Below are 19442 nucleotides of genomic sequence, written 5' to 3'. Positions count from 1 at the left end.
AGGTGTGAGCCACCGCGCCCGGCCAAAGTAGACTGTTTTCTATACCTTTCATTAACTTACAGCAAGGTTTCCTATACTTTTCATTAACTTACAGCAGCGTTTCTATATTTTTCATTAACTTACAGCAGGGTTCTATTTGCTTGGGGATGAGGAAAACAGGTGGATTTCACGTCACCATTCTCCAGGGTTTCTGGCAAAGGCAAGGGTTGGCCTCTTGGTGCCCACACCGCAGAGCCACGTGAGTAGTGGGGAAGCAGACCGCGCTCCACACCGCCTCTTGAGTTTGGACTAACAGGGATGGGGCAAAATAAGCAGGTACTCTCTGTCCTTAGTTTGTGAAATCTCATTTTTCAATCTAAAAATGTACTTGACTAGGCGTGGTGGCTCACACCTGTAATCCCAGCACTTTGGGAGGCCAAGGCGGGCAGATCACCAGAGGTCAGGAGTTTGAGACCTGTCTGGCCAACATGGCAAAACCCCGTCTCTACTAAAAATATAAAAAATAGCCGAGTGTAGTGGCACCTGCAGTCCCAGCTACTTGGGAGGCTGAGGCAGGAGAATCACTTGAACCTGGGAGGTGGAGGTTGCAGCGTGTCGAGATCGCGCCACTGCACTCCAGCCTGGGCGAGACAGAGAGAGTCCATCTCAAAAGAATTAAAAATAAATAAAAATAAAAATGTACCCATGAATTGTGACAGATGAACACATCCCGGGTCCCCAACAACGTCTTGAAATGACTGTGTGGTCTCACCTGCATCTTGTTTACACGAACACTACTTAAGAGGCCTCTGAGAACACTGCTGTAATAGAATCTATGGGAGTTATGAATCGTTGTTCAGAAATAAGTGCCGCACACAATTCTGGTGCCTGCAGGTCTGCACCAGGGCACCAGGATGCTGGCTGGGGAGGGGCCTGCTGCAGGCTGCCCCACAGTTCTGGCAGAAGGGACAGGAGAAGAACCCTCAAGGACCCGGGTGAGCCACTCTCTGCTGCCACCCTGGGATGGGAATATGGAGGCAGCAGCCAGTCAGCACTGAGCCTCACAACCTGAGGAAGGGCAGGCCCGGGGGAAGGGCTGGGCCTGCAGAGTGTCCTGCCCAGAGGCCAGAAATAAACACATGACATACCTATCGGCAGAGCCCGGAAATCAACGCGTCACATACCTATCGGTAAAGCGGTGTCTGTGCTGATGCCAGCACCAATCAGGAAATCCCCGATCAGGGCAGGTCTCTCATACACCCACGCCGGGAAGATGGGGAGGTGCTGGCCTGAATTTCTTTTGTTCTGCTTGTCTCGAAGCATCTTTCTTTTAAGTTCCAGGGACTAGCAAGGACATTTTAAAAAACAAAATCAGAAAGATACACTTTAGCACAAACACTCAAGACACGCATAGAAACTAGCATCTACGGTAAAGATGATTAGTCAATTCAACACCCACAAAGAGCCAACCACATACAAATGAAATGTGCCTCGACATCCCTGCCTGCCACAACGTGAGGGGCTGGGGAGAACAGGGCAGACGGGGAGCCCTAGCCCCTCTTCTCAGGAGTCCAGGCCCAGCAAGGGCCCCCCTGGGAAAACATGAGCAGCAGCAGTGGGAACCATGGGAGAGGGTGCACCTAGGCACAGAGCCACTGTTTCAAAGGAGGGCGCCCCGTGAACAAGCTGAATTGCTTCTTCCTGGCAGTGACTAGGTCTGAACACCACTTGCTGGGTGAAGACAGGCTTCAGCAACAGACATGCATCCTCACCCTGCCGGAGAAGGGCCCCAGTGCGACAGGATGGCTCCTGACGTGGTCAGAGAGCCTGCCCTCCTGTGCCAGTGGCCGCCAGAGGCTGACGGGGTCGGCCTGCGCTGGCCCAGCTTTCGGAAGTACTGACTCCCACTCAGGGCTGGTCAGGGACAGGGGCAGGTGCAAACTGTCTCTGCACGTGGCAGTAAGCCCCAGTCTCCTTACGTGTCACAGGGAGAGCAGTGCCAGGGCTGAGGGAGATGTGGACAGAGGCCTAGCACTAAGTCCAGCACAGAACGTGCCCAGCAAGAACCGGCCGGGTCCTTGGGAGCCGCTGCGCTCAACACGCACCCACGAGGCTAGGATGCCTCAGGGACACAGCTCCAAGGGGAGTTTAAAGGTCACAAAGGCAGGAACGTGGCAGCTCCAAGGAGAGAGACTGGGAGATGACTTACAGCAAAAGACCAGGGTAGGACATAAAATCAAAACCAAGAGCAAGTAGCAAATACAGAAGGAATAAAAATTACCGTATTTTCAAGAATCTTGAAAATATAAGAATCTGAAAGCATTCCCTCAAAATTGTCAAAAATTAGAGGAGGGAAATGGGGAGTCAGGATTGGGTAGGCTCAGAGTCACGTGGCCACCTGGCAGCACAACTGCCACGTGGGTCAGAACCTTGTTGCTATTGATTCTTGTGGTCCAGAATTCTTGGTTAAAAAAAAAACTAAACATATACAGCTAGGTCATGACCAAGCATTAAGCCTTGGCCTCTCTAAGGGATTCATTTTCAATAAATGACAGAGAGACATGTCCTTCCAGCAGGGGCCTGGCACAGCACTGAATGTGGGTGCCTGTGGACAGCCACAGACGCAGTTACCTGCTGCAGTGTGGAGCCTGTGGACAGCCACGGATGCAGTACTTGCTGCAGCATGGATCCTGTGGACAGCCATGCACATAGTACCTGCTGCAGCGTGGAGCCCGTGGACAGCCATGCACATAGTACCTGCTGCAGTGTGGAGCCCGTGGACAGCCATGCACATAGTACCTGCTGCAGCGTGGAGCCTGTGGCCACGCTGCCAAGCTGCTTCCTCAGCTCCTCAAGCTCCTGCATGGAGATCTTGGAGGCCGTGGCAGGGATGTTGACGCTGGTGGTACTGCTGCCCGCAGCAGCGGCTGCAAGCTCAGCTCTTTCTTTTGCATTCTGTTGTAAGTACTGCAGAGTCTGAAAACGTGTAAAACTGTGTTCACACCAGGCCAGCAGCTCTTTGGCCACAGGGGGAGAGTAGGGACGACACCGCCAGGACGGCTCCCCCACCCTGACAGGCCCCCGTTAACAGCAAAGCGACACGTGCAACAGGCAGGAACTGAGCGTGACACAGGCAGGAAGCTCAAAGTGCCCCCAGCCCCAGAGGCTGCTTCTCATGTTTACACCCAACATGGGTTATCTTTCATTCTGATCCACCAAAAACGTCCTACATGGCCTAGAAGCGTTACTGGTGTGAGGGAGGAAGAGCTGACAGGAAGGTGGCACGGAGTGAGCAGGAGACGTGGCCTCACTCCCAACACGGGCTGTACGGGCGCAGTGTGGCACGCGGCATGGGCACCTACCTCTTTGTCTTCCGTGAGCTTTGACAACAGGTACACCAGCGGGTCAAGGTTCCTTGTATTTTTAGATTTTAGTTCATCATATTTCTTTAGAAAGTCTTCTGGAGTACGAGAAAACTCTGCAATTTTAACCTCAAAAGCACAAACATGAGTGACTTAATGACAGTAATTAATAAAGCACTGTAAAAAAAACCTTTAAGAAAATTAACCACAATTAGCCAATGGAGTTAAATTGGGTAGGTTAAATAATCATCCCTCTGAAATAAACTAAGAAAACTCATCTCCATATTGTGTTAAACTTATCCATATTTTGAGCTAGGCAGTGGCTCACGCCTGTAATCCCAGCACTTTGGGAGGCCGAGGCAGGTAGACTGCTTGAGTCCAGGAGTTCAAGACCAGCCTGGCCAAAATAACAAAACCCCATTTCTACAAAAAGATTCAAAAATTAGCGAGGCGTGGTGGCACTCGCCTGTGGTCACTACTCGGGAAGCTGAGATGGGAGGATCACATCAGCTTGGGAGGTTGAGATCGCAGTAAGACAAGATCGTGCCACATGCATTCCAGCCTGGGTGACAGAGTGAGACTCTGTCTCAAAACAAAACAAAACAAACCTTATCCATATTTCCTATTATGGTTCCTTTCCTTTTGTGCTTCTTCGTATTATTATTTTTTTTTTTTTGAGACGCAGTCTCGCTCTGTCACCCAGGCTGGAGTGCAGTGGCGCGATCTCGGCTCACTGCAAGCTCCACCTCCCGGGTTCACGCCATTCTCCTGCCTCAGCCTCTCCAAGTAGCTGGGACTACAGGCGCCCGCCACCACGCCCGGCTAATTTTTTTTGTATTTTTAGTAGAGACAGGGTTTCACCGTGGTCTCGATCTCCTGACCTCGTGATCCGCCCGCCTCGGCCTCCCAGAGTGCTGGGATTACAAGCGTGAGCCACCGCGCCCGGCCTCTTCTTCGTATTATTTTAATTTTTTGTAGAGACAGGATTTCACCATGTTGCCCAGACTGCTCTCAAACTCCCAGGCTCAAGCCATCCACCTGCCTCGGCCTCCCAAAGTGCTGGCGTTACAGGTGTGAGCCCCTGCGCCCGGCCCTTTTATGCTTCTTCAGGTTTGTACTGGAGAGTAGCTGTATTCCCTCTGGAATTTATTATTATGTGCAAGCCTAGGGGTTATGTTTTTTTTTTTTTTTTTTTTTGACGGAGTTTCGCTCCTGTTGCCCAAGCTGGAGTGCAATGGCGTGATCTAGGCTCACCGCAACCTCCACCTCCCCGGTTCAAGTGATTCTCCTGCCTCAGCCTCCCGAGTAGCCGCATTACTGGCACACACCACCACGCCCTGCTAATTTTTGTATTTTTAGTCGCGATGGGGTTTCTCCATGTTGGCCAGGCTGGTCTCGAACTCCCAACCTCAGGTGATCCAGCCACCTCGGCCTCCCAAAGGGCTGAGATTACGGGTGTGAGCCACCGTGCCCGGCAGAGGTTATGTTTTACTCAGTGATTTACAATGCTTCCCTCAGAATGAACTAAACATGGGTGTCCCTAAGCTCTCTAGTCCACTCGACTAATTTGCCTAATTATCCTTGTGCCATTGTTAACCTGTTTAAATAACTGAAGCTTCATAATGTATTTTTTAAAATAGACTTCAAATTCAAAATCATTTTTTACTGAAAATCTATAATTCTGAATTACATATTATTTGAATAAAGAAATAATACCTTAAAGAGATTTCAACATGGTTAATATCAGTCCCTCCCTCTTTTTTTTTTTTTTTTTGTGAGGTGGTGTCTCACTCTGCTGCCCAGGCTGGAGTGCAGTGGCACAATCTCGGCTCGCTGCAAGCTCTGACTCCCGGGTTCACGCCATTCTCCTGCCTCAGCCTCCCGAGTAGTCAGGACTACAGGCGCCCGCCACCACGCCCGGCTAATTTTTTTGTATTTTTAGTAGAGACGGGGTCTCACTGTGTTAGCCAGGATGGTCTTGATCTCCTGACCTCGCGATCCACCTGCCTCAGCCTCCCAAAGTGCTGGGATTACAGGCGTGAGCCACCGCGCCCAGCTCGGTCCCTCCCTTTTTATCCACAGGAATGCACATGTCAGGACTCTCCCGCCTCATGGCTGCAGGGGACAGAGTGGGGAAGAGGGAGGGTTCTAGGCCCAGCTTTCTCCTTAGGCCTCCATTTACTCACCTGCACAGTGGGGTGAATCACAGGAGCTGCTGGGGGGGTCAGTAGAATCAGAGCTGAACACACACACAGACCAAGTGCTGTCTGCCATCATCGCCAGCACCATTGAGGCCACCCAGGAAGGGGCACTCACCCTGCACCTCGCACGGCACACAGCCCTGCACCAGGGGCGGCGCTCACCCTGCACCTGGACCAAGGGGTGGGTTCACCCCGCACCATCCTGACTCAGGAACAGTGTTCACCCTGCACCATCCTGACTCAGGAACAGTGTTCACCCTGCACCCTGACCCAGGGGTGGGCTCACCCTGCACCCTGACCCAGGGGTGGGCTCACCCTGCACCCTGACCCAGAACGTTGCTCACCCTGCACCCTGACCCAGGGGTGGGCTCACCCTGCACCCTGACCCAGGAACGGTGCTCACCCTGCACCCTGACCCAGGGGTGGGCTCACCCTGCACCCTGACCCAGGAACGGTGCTCACCCTGCACCCTGACCCAGGAACGGTGCTCACCCTGCACCCTGACCCAGGAACGGTGCTCACCCTGCACCCTGACCCAGGAACGATGCTCACCCTGCACCCTGACCCAGGAACGGTGCTCACCCTGCACCCTGACCCAGGGGTGGGCTCACCCTGCACCCTGACCCAGGAACGGTGCTCACCCTGCACCCTGACCCAGAACGGTGCTCACCCTGCACCCTGACCCAGAACGGTGCTCACCCTGCACAGCGCTACACCAAGGGCAGTGCTCACCTTGGCACTGTGAGCAGAGACAGTGGTAGTGACGTACGGGGTCCTGTTCTTTTGAAGCAGGTCAATGTAGACCTCAGCCCCATCTCCTCCGTGGACACGCAGCAGGCTAAGCAGTTCATTGACGTCATGGTGAATCCGAAATTCACTCATACTTTTAGCTCTGAGGCACCAACATCACAATATGTTCTCCTATAGGTAAGAGGGCAGCTATTCACAAAATTTAAACTGTAGAAATAAAAAAAAAAATTTAAATACTCAAGACTGGCCAATGTCAGGCCTTTGACAAACCAAGTTATCACCCGGCCTGCCTGGCCTAGGGCCCCTCCCCCAACACCCCAGCAGCCTCTCAGAGGGTCCTCTGGATGGGCCTAGGATTCACCTGCCTCCAGCTTCCAGGCGGCCTCCACAGCTCTGGGAGCCAGCCCTGTGGGCAGCATGAATGGGGCCTGAGACCTGGGTTCTCTTTCCCCTGCACCTCCCTCCATACATGGGTCTGGGCCCGCAGGGAATGCTCTGCTGTGCGCCTCGGCTGGTGGGCAGAGCCTTCTGGTCTCAGATGTGCAGTGTGAGCCCGTGCCTGTGGAGTCTACACAGGTGAGCCCGTGCCTGTGGAGTCTACACAGGGACCTCTGCACAGGTCCGAGCCACTGACACCGTGCCAGATCCCGGCACACACAGGAACATCCCAGCTTCCACCCGAGAGGCCCACACTGGTTCTCGGACCCCGCGGTGCTCAGCCACAGCTCCATTCACTTGGCCGGCTCTGCGTTCCTTCTTCACTCTGGTACCCATGACATCTCCTTTTGTTGCCCAAGCGTGGCTACCGACAGAGATGCTTCTGGTAGGACTTCTACACGTTCCCTACGCGTTTGAGCTAGGTGAGGTTCCACTGCAGCTCCAGCTGCCCCAGGGGCTCACCAGGAGACACATAACACATACGAGATCAAAGCCATCACAGACACACCCAAGTGGGCAGCAGAACACTGCGTGGGGTCAGGGTGTAGGGCGAGCCCACCCCTGGGTCAGGGTAAAGGGTGAGCGCCACCCCTACTCTCCCACCAGTGGCTGGTCGTTAGTCTCTGTCATCGAGAGTTCTGATACCAGGCCATTAAGACAAACACATGGCTGTGTGCAGTGGCTCTCGCCTGGAAAACCAGCATTTTGGGAGGCTGAGTCAGGTGAGTCGCTCAAGGCCAAGAGTCAAGACAGCCTGGGCAACATAGTGAGACTCTGTCTCTACAAAAAATACAAAAATTAACTGGGCACGGTAGCATATGCCTGTAGTCTCAGCTACTTGGGAGGCTGGGGTGGGAGGATCGCTTGAGCCATTCCAGCCTGGGCAACAGAGGGAGACCCTGTCTCAACAAAAAACAAAACAAAACAAAAAATACAGGCAAGGCAACTGGCTATAGATTACAAAACAAATACAAGCAAACTTTACACGCTTCACAAACATTTCAGTTCATCTATACAAGGGTTCTTAACCCGGTATCCATGAGCAATCAATACCAGATGAGCCCTTGAAAGTTATGGGCAAAATAATTTGTGAATTTTCTGAGGAGATAGTCCTTCAACAAATTCTCAAAGGCTCTATGACCCAAAACGGTAAACTACCACTCTGCTGACAGCTTCAGGGAGACAAGGATGAGTTCAACAAAACATCGAGTGTGGGCGGCAAGCCACCTAGGTGCCGAGGCAAGAGACGGAGGGCACGAGCTGTTCCAGTGTAATAAAATATATAAAACAACAAAAGTTATGCTAGATCTAGATCATAGATATGATCATATATGAATATCATTAATCATTAGCTTGTAGCAATTACTCTTTATTCCAATATTATAATAATCCTTGCTCTATAATTATAACCTAGGAAAAACCAGGCCATACAGAGATAGGAGCTGAGGAGACATAGTGAGGTGTGACCAGAAGACAGGAGTGTGAGCCTTCTGTTATGCCTGGACAGGGCCACTAGAGGGCTCCTTGGTCCAGCGGTAATGCCAGCATCTGGGAAGACGCCCGTTGCTAAGTGGACTGTGGTCTAGCGGTAGCCTCAGTGTCAAGGAACAACACCCACTACTTAGCAGACTGGGAAAGGGAGTCTCCCTTTCCCTGGGGGAGTTTAGAGAAGACTCTACTCCTCCACCTCTTGTGGAGGGCCTGACATCAGTCAGGGCCGCCCACAGTTATCCGGAGGCCTAACCGTCTCCCTGTGATGCTGTGCTTCAGTGGTCATGCTCCTGGTCCGCTCTCATGTTCCACTCTGTACATCTGGCTCCGCCCTCTAGAGAGCAGTAGCAAATTAGTGAAAGTATTAAAGTCTTTGATATTTCTGAAAAGAGCATAAAAGAAATAATGACATAAGCTGTCCTTTCTCTCCGCCTTGGCTACCTAACAGGGAAGGGCCCCCTGTCCGGCAGACATGTGACTCACATGACCTTACCTATCATTGGAGATGACTCACACTCTTTACCCTGCCCCTTTTGCTTTGTATTCAATAAATAACAGCGCAGCCAGACATTCGGGGCCACTACCAGTCTCTGCATCTTGGTGGTAGCAGTCCCCTGGGTCCAGCTGTCTTTTCTTTTATCTCTTTGACTTGCATCTTTATTTTTACAATCTCTCGTCTCCTCACACGAGGAGAAAAACCCACTGACCCTGTGGGGCTGGTCCCTACAACAGAGTACAGAAGACTCGGCACACACTCCCACAATATGCTAATTCACTAATGACTGTTAGCGCGGGACTCGACACGGAGATTCTAATCCTGTGTGATGGAAGACAGTTTATCTGTAGATGAACATCAAATACTGGTCACAGGCAGGGTATCTCCGAAAATAGAAGGAGAGCGATAATGAGACATGGTGCTGAGTTGCTCACACACGTGCTTTTGACTCAGGAGGCGCTCACGGTAACTAGTTCAAGCACAAGGCCAGCAGGGCATGCGCCATGGAGCCCCACACAGTCTGGACACTGACGTGGCTACTTCTAAGCTGTGGGACCCTGAACGAGGACACGTCCTCTCCAAGCTTCTTCTGAAAAGGGGAAGCCCTAGGTCCTGCCTAGAGCTGTGGTGGAGAAAAGTGAAATCACCCTGAGAAAGCACAGAAGGGCCCACACGTGGTAAGTTCTTACACTGTCGTTACCAGGAAACCAGAAACAAACACGTGGCACCGTTACCACCCGGAGGTGTTAACTCTGTTATCTGGGAAATGGTTAGGTTTACAAAAGGAAAATTGGGTCCCAATCACTGACATCTTAAACTACCAGATGCTTTTTTAACAGTAATGGGAGCCCTGGAGGAGGCCCTGCAAACTACTTGCGAAGCAGAAAAGACAGCCCAAAACTTTCCGGCCAGCGGCCCCTTCCAATCCAAGGGCGGCCTGTTTCACGCACATTCTACTCGGCTCCCCGAGGACTGCAGGTTGTCCTGTAACTGCTGGACTGAGGAACACTTTGGTCATGCTAGGTGGCAAGAAAACCATCTGCCACCAAAACAAAGCACTCCCCCACCAGACACAAGTCAGGAGAGAAAGCTACCTCTGAAGAAAAATCATCTGAGTATTTATTTAAAAACTACATGCTGGGCACGGTGGCTCACACCTGTAATCTCAGCACTTTGGGAGGCCGAGGTGGGCGGATCACGAGGTCAGGAGATCGAGACCATCCTGGCTAACATGGTGAAACCCCGTCTCTACTAAAAATACAAAAAATTAGCCGGGCATGTTGGCGGGCACCTGTAGTCCCAGCTACTCTGGAGGCTGGGGCAGGAGAATGGCATGAATCCGAGTGGCGGAGCTTGCAGTGAGCCAAGATCACGCCACTGCACTCCAGCCTGGGCAACAGAGCGAGACTCTGTCTCAAAAAATAATAATAATAAAAATAAAAACTACCGTCAGGAAACTTCATATTTCTTCTAGAAACAGAAGCACAGATGCCCGCACATCACGAGTGTTCATCCTGTGAGGAGCCTGCTGCTCTCCCTGAATGTGAGTACCAGGCCTCCAAAAGGGCAGCCGGCACCTGCACAGAGTCCCTCCCCCCAGGAGACCTTTGGAAAAGTCCTAGGGTGACTCTGGGGTGTCACGGTCACAGAAGGGTGCTCTCAGTACTTAGAGGGCAAGGGCCAGGGACGCTAATCATCAACAGAGCTGTCCCGCCAGAAACGTGCAGTGTCCCACTGAAAACACAGCTCTGAAGAACATTTAGCCGTGGCCGCTTACTTGGTCTTCTTGATGCCCCTGAATTCTTACTATTAATCACACAAACGGACAGGCCCAGCGTCTGTGACTGGGCGGTACTGAAGTCCTCCTCACAGAGGCTGTGAGCTACCGCAGGGACACGTGCTGAGGAAGCAAGGCACGCATGCCACACTCCACCACGGACAAGCGGGGCACACACTCCTAGTGGGCAAGTGATTAAAGCACAGAGGAACGTGAAAAAGAGCCTCTGTTGAGAGCTCAAAGCTAACTGTACAAATTGGTTTGAAAAATGTTATTTTACAACTTGTGGAAAATGTCAAGAGCCCAAAGGCTTTTACAGAGACAAAAAGTACAGTCATGCGTCACTCAACATTCTGAGAAATGCCTGGCCAACATGGTGAAAACCAGTCTCTACCAAAAATACAAAAATTGGCCAAGCCTGGTGGCGCACACTTGTAATCCTAGCTACTTAGGAAGCTGAGGCACGAGAATCGCTTGAACCCAGGAGGCAGAGGTTGCAGTGAGCCCAGATCGCGCCACTGCACTCCAGTCTGGGCGGCAGAGAGAGACACTATCTCCAAAAGAAAAAAAAGAGAAACCTAATGATTTCCTTCTGTGTGATCATCACAGTCACTCGCAGACCTAGATGGCGTACGGCCTACGATGCACCTAAATCACTTAGTGGAGCCTCTTGCTCGTGGGCTACAAACCTGCCCAGCAGGTGGCTGTGCTGAACACTAGACAACTGTAACACAGACGTATTTGTGTATCTAAACATGGAAAAAGTACAGGGGCAGGCATGGTGGCTCACGCCTGCAGTTCCAGCTCTTTGGAAGGCTGAGGCAGCAGGACCACTTGGGCCCAAGAGTTTGAGGCCGCAGCGATCTATGAGCTATGATCGCACCATTGCACTCCAGCCTGGGTGACAGACGAGAAAGCTAAAGCCTCTATCCGCCACCGGGCCTATTCTCTGCAGTAGATCTGAAGCGACCACTGCTTCCCGCGTGTGTTGTTATTCACCATTTTAATTCGGTGACTCTTTACTCTGACGTCTGTCTCTCCTACTAGGCTGCCGCGCTCTCCTGTGATGCCTTCCCCCACACGCCCTGAGCACCTAGCACAGGTCCTGTGTTTCACAGGAGCTGCGAGGACTGGAGAGGTCGACAGGACCCCGACAAACCAGGAAAGGGCCTTTGAACTAAAGTAACGGGAAGTCACCCAAGGGCTTTAAGTTAAAAACGGTTACAATAAAACTGGAGCCACTTTGGCTCCAGTTCGCGACCGGTTTAGAGGGAACAAGATCCAGGGGCTGCAGCGGTCCGACAGGCGGGAGACGACAGCCGGGGCAAGGCGGACGGGAGAGGGCGTGCGAGACGGGGACCTGAGACCTGGCTTCCCAGGGCTGGGAGGTGACACCCGGGACGACCCGGAGGCCCGCTCTGCCCCGCCCCGGCTGAGCGTCGGGCCGCGGGGCAAGACGCTGGCCTGGCCGGTGGAGGCTAGAAGGGCTTCGGCCCAGAGTTCGGGGACCGCTGCACAGCCAGAGGGAGCGCGCGGGAAGAGCCGCGTCCCGCCAGCCCCGTCGCCTCGTGGGCCCCCGGGCCCGGCAGTCCCCCAAACCCCTCATCACGCCCGCACCCGCGCTCGGCCGGGACTCACCGCAGTCCCGGAGGCACTGCGCCCGCTCAGCCCCGACGGCGGCGGAAGTGCGCGTGACGTCACGTCCGGCTCGGCTCGTGGACGGTGGCCGACAGGCTGCGCCCGCCCGCGCCCGGGGTGATGCAGCTGCCGCCTGCGCTGTGCGCCCGCCTCGCTGCGGGGCCCGGGGCGGCGGAGCCACTGCCTGTAGAACGGGACCCCGCGGCTGGGGCCGCGCCCTTTCGCTTCATTGCGCGCCCCGTGCGCTTCCCGCGGGAGCACGAGTTCTTCGAGGTGCGTGAGCAAAAGGGGGAAAAAGTAGTTGTAGGATCCAGCGGGGCCTACGGCTGCTGGGCGGGGCCGGAGCCTGGAGTGGGCGGGGCCTGAGTCTGCAGGGCGGTGCCGGAGCCGGGGTAGGCGGGGCCGGAGCCTGGAGTGGGCGGTTCCTACGGCTGCGGGGCGGGGCAGGAGCCTGGGACGGGCGGGACCTGAGGTAGTGGGGCGGGGCCGGAACGTGGAGTGGGCGGGGCCTGAGGTTGCCGGGCGGAGCCAAAGCCTGGGGCACGCGGGGCCTATGATTGTGGGGTGGGACCGAGCCGGGAGGGTGGAGCCTACGGCTGTGGGGTGGAACTGGAGCTCGGGATGACTGGGGCCACGGGTGTGGGCGAGGCCTGACCCGGTGGGCGTGCCGCGAGTCACCTGGCCCCGCCCACGGTGCACTTTTTCTGCAGGATGGGGACGTGCAGCGCCACCTCTACCTCCAGGACGTGCTCATGCAGGTGGCCGACGCGCCTGAGAAGCCCAGGTAAGCGGCTGGGCAGTGCCTAGCCAGTGCTACTCCTGCGCCGCCTCCCTGACCGGTGCCTGGTTCCTGGGACTGTGCTGCCGCCCCTCCATGTGCGGCCGCCCCACCAAGGCGCTGTGCCTGTCCAGCTTTGGCATGGCCGACTACTTCCACCACCTAGCCTGTTTGTGAAACTTAATTCATAAAAAGAGGGTTTGGGATTGCAAAAGATGCATGGGGGCTTTATTGGAGGTCTCAAAGGGAAACTGTGCAGAAAGTCCAGTTTGGTTCCTCGCACCGGAGGAAGGGCGCCTGAAGCAGGTCTCCTTGGCAGGGTGCCCGCGTTTGCCTGCCAGGTGGCTGGCTGCTGCCAGGTGTTCGATGCCCTGGACGACTATGAGCACCACTACCACACACTGCACGGAAATGTTTGCTCCTTTTGCAAGCGGGCCTTCCCTTCTGGACACCTGCTGGACGCCCACATCCTGGAGTGGCACGATTCGCTCTTCCAGATCCTGTCTGAGAGGCAGGACATGGTGGGTGACGTCTGCACAGCCGCCGAGGCCACCCCCCAGTGGTGATGGGCTCAGAGTGCTGCCCCCAGCTCTTGGGTGCACGGGCAAGGCCAGGGATACCTTTCTGCCCTTGGCAGCCCTGCTATGGGGGCATGGCGGTGGGGGAGGGCCAGGGGTCAGAGGGAGGTGACGCGGTCTCCATTTCAGTATCAGTGCTTGGTAGAAGGCTGCACAGAGAAGTTCAAGACCAGCAGAGACCGGAAGGATCACATGGTGAGGATGCACCTGTACCCCGCGGACTTCCGGTTTGATAAGCCAAAGAAAAGCAGAAGGTAGGGAGCTGCCAGGCCTAGCACGTGTCTGCTTTTGATTTTAGGAAAAGGCTTCCAACTAGCTGGAATGCATAGATGGTCAGACTTACTATGCACTTGTGTGTCACCTAATGGGGTGTTCACCTGCAGGTACCTGAAGCCCTGGCAGCACAGCTACAGGTGGTTGTGCCAGTGGCCACCCTGCCGAAGGGAGGCTGGAGGGGAGCCCCTGGCTGCCCAGCTCTGTGCCGGTGGAGGCAGCAGAGGGGGTGTGGGAATGAGCAGACGCAGCGCCTTTGCACTCACACCCCTCGGGGCCATGCCTCTACCTCCTGCAGCCGTCGTCCATGCTCATCCGCACTCACACCCTTCAGGGCCATGCCTGTACCTCCTGCAGCAGTTGGCCGTGCCCACACATCATGCAGCCCTGGCTTTCCCTTTGTCCTGGTTGGTTGTGCGCATATGAACTTGATGACAAAGCCGTTGATTAACATGTTCCTGCCTAGAGCGCACTCTGGGAAATACTTCCAGGAACAATCTTTTGCTCTGACACCCAGGCTGGAGTTTAGTGGTGTGATCTAGGTTCACTGCCACCTCCACTTCTCAGGCTCAAGCGATTCTCCCACTTTAGCCTCCTAAAGTGCTAGGACTACCAACACGCATCACCACACTCGGCAAAATTTTCTATTTTTTGTAGAGACAGAGTCTTGCTATGTTGTCCAGTCTGGTTGTGAACTCCTGGGCTCAAGCCATCCACCTGCCTCAGCCTCCCAAAGTGCTGAGATTACAGGTGTGAGCTACCACGTCCAGCCGGAACAATTTTTAAATTGTTCCTTTTTTAACTGATTATTTTAGGTGAACCTTCATAATCATCTAAAATTTTATTGATCAAAGTTTTTCAGACTGCATTTTCTCAAGTAGTAATTTGCTCTTTAAAATAAAAGAATTAGGAGAAACCACTGCAATATGGGAGGCTTTACAAAGACTTACGTGTAAAGTAATTGTCTCCTTTCCGAGGGATCATTTTAAGGAGAAAAACCGTGCAATGCTGGATTGAGACGTTCGTATTATGGAAGAGACTAGTTTATAGTCTCTGGTTAACTTTAGCAAATTTCTCACACACATAAAAAGACCCGTAGCACCGTTGGAACCATAAAAATACTATTTTCCAAAAAAAGTATGATTGTTACAGTTAAGTTTATAAGATGCAGGCTCTATTATATAAACAATGACCTTGCCATAATCATTCTCCTTTCCCCAGTATCCTGAAAACCACCCTATAAAATGGCAGACTATGCCAAAACAGTAAGACAATATGCTACTTACAGGAAAATCCAGTTTCTTTCTTGCACATTCATTTCTGGGGAACACGGGGGCTGTAGGAGCCATGCAGGACTGTTGCTCACTGCTCTGTCCCTGCAGCCCAGCCTCAGCGGAAGCCCCAGGGGACAGTGGAGAGCGGTCAGAAGGGGAGGCCATGGAAATCTGCTCTGAGCCTGTGGTGGCCTCCCCTGCACCGGCGGGTGAGAGGCGGATCTACAGTCACAGGTCAGTGTCTGAGCTCTTTCTGAAACCCGTCCTCAATGTGTGTTTGGTGCCGAGGATTCTGGGCTGCACCTGGGCCGCAGCTCTTCTCATACTGAATTCGGAAAGGTAACGCTGGGTAAGAAAATCGGCTTCCGCCAGAGAAGAAAGTCCAGATATTTCAGGTCCTGTGAATCACTTAGTTTCTCTCGCATACTGTTTTTGAGCCGCTGAAGCGCAGGAATGCCAGGCACCACTCACTTTTCCTCATTGTCTGAGTGGGATGGAAAGAGTCTCACTTGCAGTTGTTTCAGTCACAACCCAGGCGTCTGCCTTAATAGCATCACCTGTGCCGTCTGCCTTTCTAGCCTCACCTGTGCCGTCTGCCTTTCTAGCATCACCTGTGCCGTCTGCCTTTCTAGCATCACCTGTGCCGTCTGCCTTTCTAGCATCGCCTGTGCCGTCTGCCTGTCTAGTTAAAGTTGATTTTAAATTAATTTGGGGAAAACGGTAAACAATTGGGGAAAAACATCACCAAAGACTCCAAACAGGTGGAACGATGAACTTAACGTTCCCTGCACCCTCCTTACAGATGCCTGGACTTTGGCCTGTGAATGAGCCCCGGAGGGCTGGGACAGTAGGGGTTTTCACAGAACGGACATGGGGTAGCAGGAAGTCTCAGCCCCAGAGGGCTTGGCAGGAGCCACCCTCTCCGCTGAGTTCTTCCCAGCGGGTGTGCGTCGGTGGCTGACGGGGATCTCCCACAGGAAGTAGGTCTCAGGCTGTGGAAAGGGAGCTGCCCCAGGGCCCAGGAGGGCCGGCTCTGCATCCCGTATGTTCCCAGAGTGAAAGAGAATGAGACGGAGACACATGAGTGCTGTTATGACCTGGGTTGTTGATTGGCAAATACAGCATCTAATAGAAACTTTTTTCCATCCCAGAATACCCTCTACCATCTGCTTTGGTCAGGGTGCCGCTCGAGGATTTAAAAGCAACAAGAAGAAAACCAAACAGTGCTGATAGACTCAGAAAAGGAGTGGGGGGCAGTCGCCACTGCTGGGAGTGGCATCCGCCGTGGGCCTTTCTCCAACCTTCTGGTGTGGCCGTCCTGGGGCCAGGCCCTCGCCATCCTCCCTGTCTTTCTCCCTCAGCAAATGGCATCAGCAGCTGTCATTAGAAACTGTGAGGGACCCACAGATTTTGGAAATGACCTGGACACACTATTGGGAAGATGTGGACGGCCTGTCTCCTCCTGCAGGGCCCACCCTAAGAATGTATTTTTAAACACATGAAATAAGTATTTTTCACTGATGGTCTTGAGTCTTCATTTCTGTATTGAGTCAGGTGCGGAGTAGTTATTGTTACCCATGGGTATTCTGTTTTCCACCCTCGATTTTCAGGAAGATTTATAAAGTCCTGGCACCCCTCAGAAGTGGGTGATGGGGTAGGATACAGCACTCCACCTCGTCCCAGACCTCCTGGCTTTGGGAGCCACACCCAGTTGTCCCTGCCACACCACTCAGGGAGTAGACCTGGTGGGGGTAGGATCTGATGCCCACAGGGAGGGGCACAGTGGCTCTGGGGGTGTGGGGTGCTGGGGGTATGTGGGGTGCCGGGGGTGTGTGGGGTGCCGGGGGAGTGTGGGGTGCTGGGGGGTGCTGCCCCAGAGGGTGCAGGATCCATCACTAGTGCCAGCGGGGACCACAGAGTCTGCATCAGGAAATGCAGGCCGGGAGATTGGGGCTGGCATTGGATTGCAGAGATACACTGGGGGGCAGTGTGTCCTGGAGAAATCGCTCTGTTTTGATAAAATTAGGGCTCTCAGGGACTCCCGACCACATCTTCCTCCAGCGGCCCTCTTCCCACAGCGTGTGATATGGGCAGCAAGCCACCCAGGTGCCAAGGCAAGAGAAAGAGGGCACGAGCTGTTCCAGTATAACAAAATACATAAAATAACAGGAGTTATACTAGATATACATCATAGATATGATTATCTATGTATCACTAATCATTAGTTTGTAGTAATTACTCTTTATTCCAATATTATAATAATCCTCACTCTACAATCATAACCTAGGAAAAACCAGGCCATATGGAGATAGGAGCTGAGGAGACATAGTGAGAAGTGACCAGAAGACAAGAGTGCGAGCCTTCTGTTATGCCCGGACAGGGCCACCAGAGGGCTCCTTGGTCCAGCGGTAACGCCAGCGTCTGGGAAGACGCCTGTCGCCAAGCGGACCGTGGTCTAGTGGTCTAGTGGTAGCGTCAGTGTCAAGGAAAAACACCCGCTACTTAGCAGACCGGGTCCCTTTCCCTGGGGGAGTTTAGAGAAGACTCTCCTCCACCTCTTGTGGAGGGCCTGACACCAGTTACGCCAGCCCACAGTTATCCGGAGGCCTGTCTCCCTGTGATGCTGTGCTTCAGTGGTCACGCTCCTAGTCCGCTTTCATGTTCCATCCTGTACACCTAGCTCTGCCTTCTAGATAGCAGTAGCAAAATTAGTGAAAGTACTAAAAGTCTCTGATATGCAGAAGTAATGGCGTAAGCTGTCTCCTCTCTCTGCCTTGGCTGTCAAAGGAGGAAGGGCCCCCTGTCCAGTGGACACATGACCCACGTGACCTTACCTATCATTGGAGATGGCTCACACTCCTTACCCTGCCCCCTTGTCTTGTATCCAATAAATATCAGCACAGCCTGGCATTCGGGGCCGCTACCAGTCTCCACATCTTGGTGGTAGTGGTCCCCTGGCCCAGCTGTCTTTTATCTCTTTGTCTTGTGTCTTTATTTCTACGATCTCTTGTCTCTGCACACGGGGAGAAAAACCCACAGACCCTGTGGGGCTGGTCCCTTCATGTGACTGGGGTGCTCCTGGGCCCCCGCCCCTGGCATTGCCTCACAGCCCACTCCCTTTGGGGCTCCGAGTTGGCTGGAGGCAGTGGGTGGTCATCTGCAGCTGCTACTCAGCTCCACAGGGTGATGTTGAGAGCTCTCCAGCGACCTGGAGTCAGGGAATCTCAAGGGCCTCAGGTTCAGAGCTGACATCGCACAGTGCTTCCTGCTCTGAAAACTGAAGGCAGGTTCCCAAGCACTCAAGGGAAGACACTAAAGCCTGAAGCCCAGGCCTGGGTGCATCGGTGAAGAGAGGTTTAACACGCACATGTGTGGGGTGGGAGATGAGCACTGGCCGAGGGTGGCTGTGGTGGGGCCGCCCACAGCCACCCGGGGCCCGTCTGCTGCTTGAGAAAGCACAACACAAGAAAAATGCAAACATGCAAATTTACTGCTGGTTCTCCATCTCCCCGAGGAGATCCTGCCCCAGCCCGTTGAGTCCTCTGGCTCCTGCGTGAGCTCCCTGCACAAGGCCGGCAGCACAGCCCTGGCAGCAGCACTCCATGAGGATGTATTAGCCCCTTCCACAACAGCAGATTCTGCTAAAACTCTTTTGTTCACAGCAGGACTGTTTTATACTCTTTGGGGACTGTTGGTCCTGGGTTCCAATCCTAGTTTCATCTCTGCCTGGCAGCTATTTGTTTATTCTGTCTCAGATTTTCTTCTGACAAGTGGAGAGTGTAAAACTTCAGTATGAAGAATGTTACTGATTTTTTTTGAAAGCCAGCATCATACCTGTGCGTGGGCTGCGTCCATTTCTAAGAAGATGCTCATATTTCTTTTCTTTCTTTTTCTTTTTTTTTTTTTTGAGACAGGCTCGCTCTTCTTGCCCAGGCTGGAGTGCAGTGGCATCACCCTGGCTCACTGCGACCTCTGCCCCCCGAGTTCAAGCAATTCTCCTGCCTCAGCCTCCTGAGTAGCTGGAATTACAGACACACACCACCGTACCCGGCTACTTTTGTATTTTTAGTAGATACAGGGTTTCACTATGTTGGCCAGGCTGGTCTCGAACTCCTGACCTCAGGTGATCCGCCTGCCTCGGCCTCCCAAAGTGCTGGGATTACAGTCATGAGCCACCACGCCCGGCAGAGATGCTCATGTTTCTGCTGCAAGACCTGTGAGAGCTGAAGGCAGCTGGACTTCCTGGGTCGAGTGGGGACTTGGAGAACTTTTGTGTAGCTAGCTAGAGGTTTGTAAAATGCACCAATCAGGGCTCTGTAAAGATGCGCCAATCAATGCTCTGTAGCTAGCTAGAAGTTTTTAAAATGGGCCAATCAGCACCCTGTAAAATGGACCAATCAACACCCT

The 19442-nt window shown here is 53.4% G+C and overlaps 2 protein-coding genes across 10 annotated transcripts in view; one reads left to right on the top strand and one right to left on the bottom strand.

Annotated features, from left to right (window-relative positions):
• The window catches only part of TUBGCP2 (tubulin gamma complex component 2), a 29308-nt gene extending 17067 nt beyond the window's left edge, over positions 1-12241 (bottom strand). For 3 of the 7 annotated variants that reach the window (XM_063616392.1, XM_063616395.1, XM_063616407.1), the window contains exons 1-5: positions 12133-12241; positions 6275-6499; positions 3342-3470; positions 2779-2955; positions 1164-1323 (exon numbers count right to left, since the gene is read on the bottom strand). In XM_063616392.1, coding sequence (XP_063472462.1) covers positions 1164-1323; positions 2779-2955; positions 3342-3470; positions 6275-6424 — 616 coding nt within the window. In that variant the 5' untranslated portion in view covers positions 6425-6499; positions 12133-12241. Of the gene's footprint in view, positions 1-1163; positions 1324-2694; positions 2707-2778; positions 2956-3341; positions 3471-6274; positions 6500-12132 lie in introns of those variants that run through there. The other 4 variants (XM_055244721.2, XM_055244729.2, XM_055244711.2 and 1 more) reach the window with 3 other exon arrangements.
• ZNF511 (zinc finger protein 511) lies at positions 12200-16557 on the top strand. Of its 3 annotated transcripts, none has more exons than XM_055244823.2 (6): positions 12200-12405; positions 12843-12916; positions 13230-13431; positions 13618-13742; positions 15144-15269; positions 16187-16557. In XM_055244823.2, exons 1-6 carry the CDS (start codon positions 12253-12255, stop codon positions 16263-16265), a joined length of 759 nt encoding a protein of 252 aa, XP_055100798.1. In that variant the 5' UTR covers positions 12200-12252; the 3' UTR covers positions 16266-16557. The 3 variants fall into 3 exon arrangements, with proteins under 3 accessions (XP_055100798.1, XP_063472505.1, XP_055100790.1); XM_063616435.1 differs by having other exon boundaries at positions 12253-12405; positions 16397-16557; XM_055244815.2 differs by having other exon boundaries at positions 12253-12405; positions 15144-16557.
• The last annotated feature ends 2885 nt before the right edge of the window (positions 16558-19442 follow it).

Source organism: Symphalangus syndactylus, chromosome 2 (genome assembly GCF_028878055.3).
Source record: "Symphalangus syndactylus isolate Jambi chromosome 2, NHGRI_mSymSyn1-v2.1_pri, whole genome shotgun sequence".
Taxonomy (NCBI): Eukaryota; Metazoa; Chordata; class Mammalia; order Primates; family Hylobatidae; genus Symphalangus; species Symphalangus syndactylus.
Note: the sequence above shows the minus strand (reverse complement) of the source record. Positions and strands in the feature narration are given on the sequence as shown.

What these genes read in the sequence shown, in the direction of transcription:
- ZNF511 (XM_063616435.1), top strand. Translation starts at nt 12,253, where the DNA reads ATGCAGCTGCCGCCTGCGCTGTGCGCCCGCCTCGCTGCGGGGCCCGGG. An exon ending in GACGCGCCTGAGAAGCCCAG is followed by an intron (nt 12,917 to 13,229) that starts GTAAGCGGCTGG and finishes TCTCCTTGGCAG; the next exon opens with GGTGCCCGCGTTTGCCTGCC. An exon ending in TGTCTGAGAGGCAGGACATG is followed by an intron (nt 13,432 to 13,617) that starts GTGGGTGACGTC and finishes TCTCCATTTCAG; the next exon opens with TATCAGTGCTTGGTAGAAGG.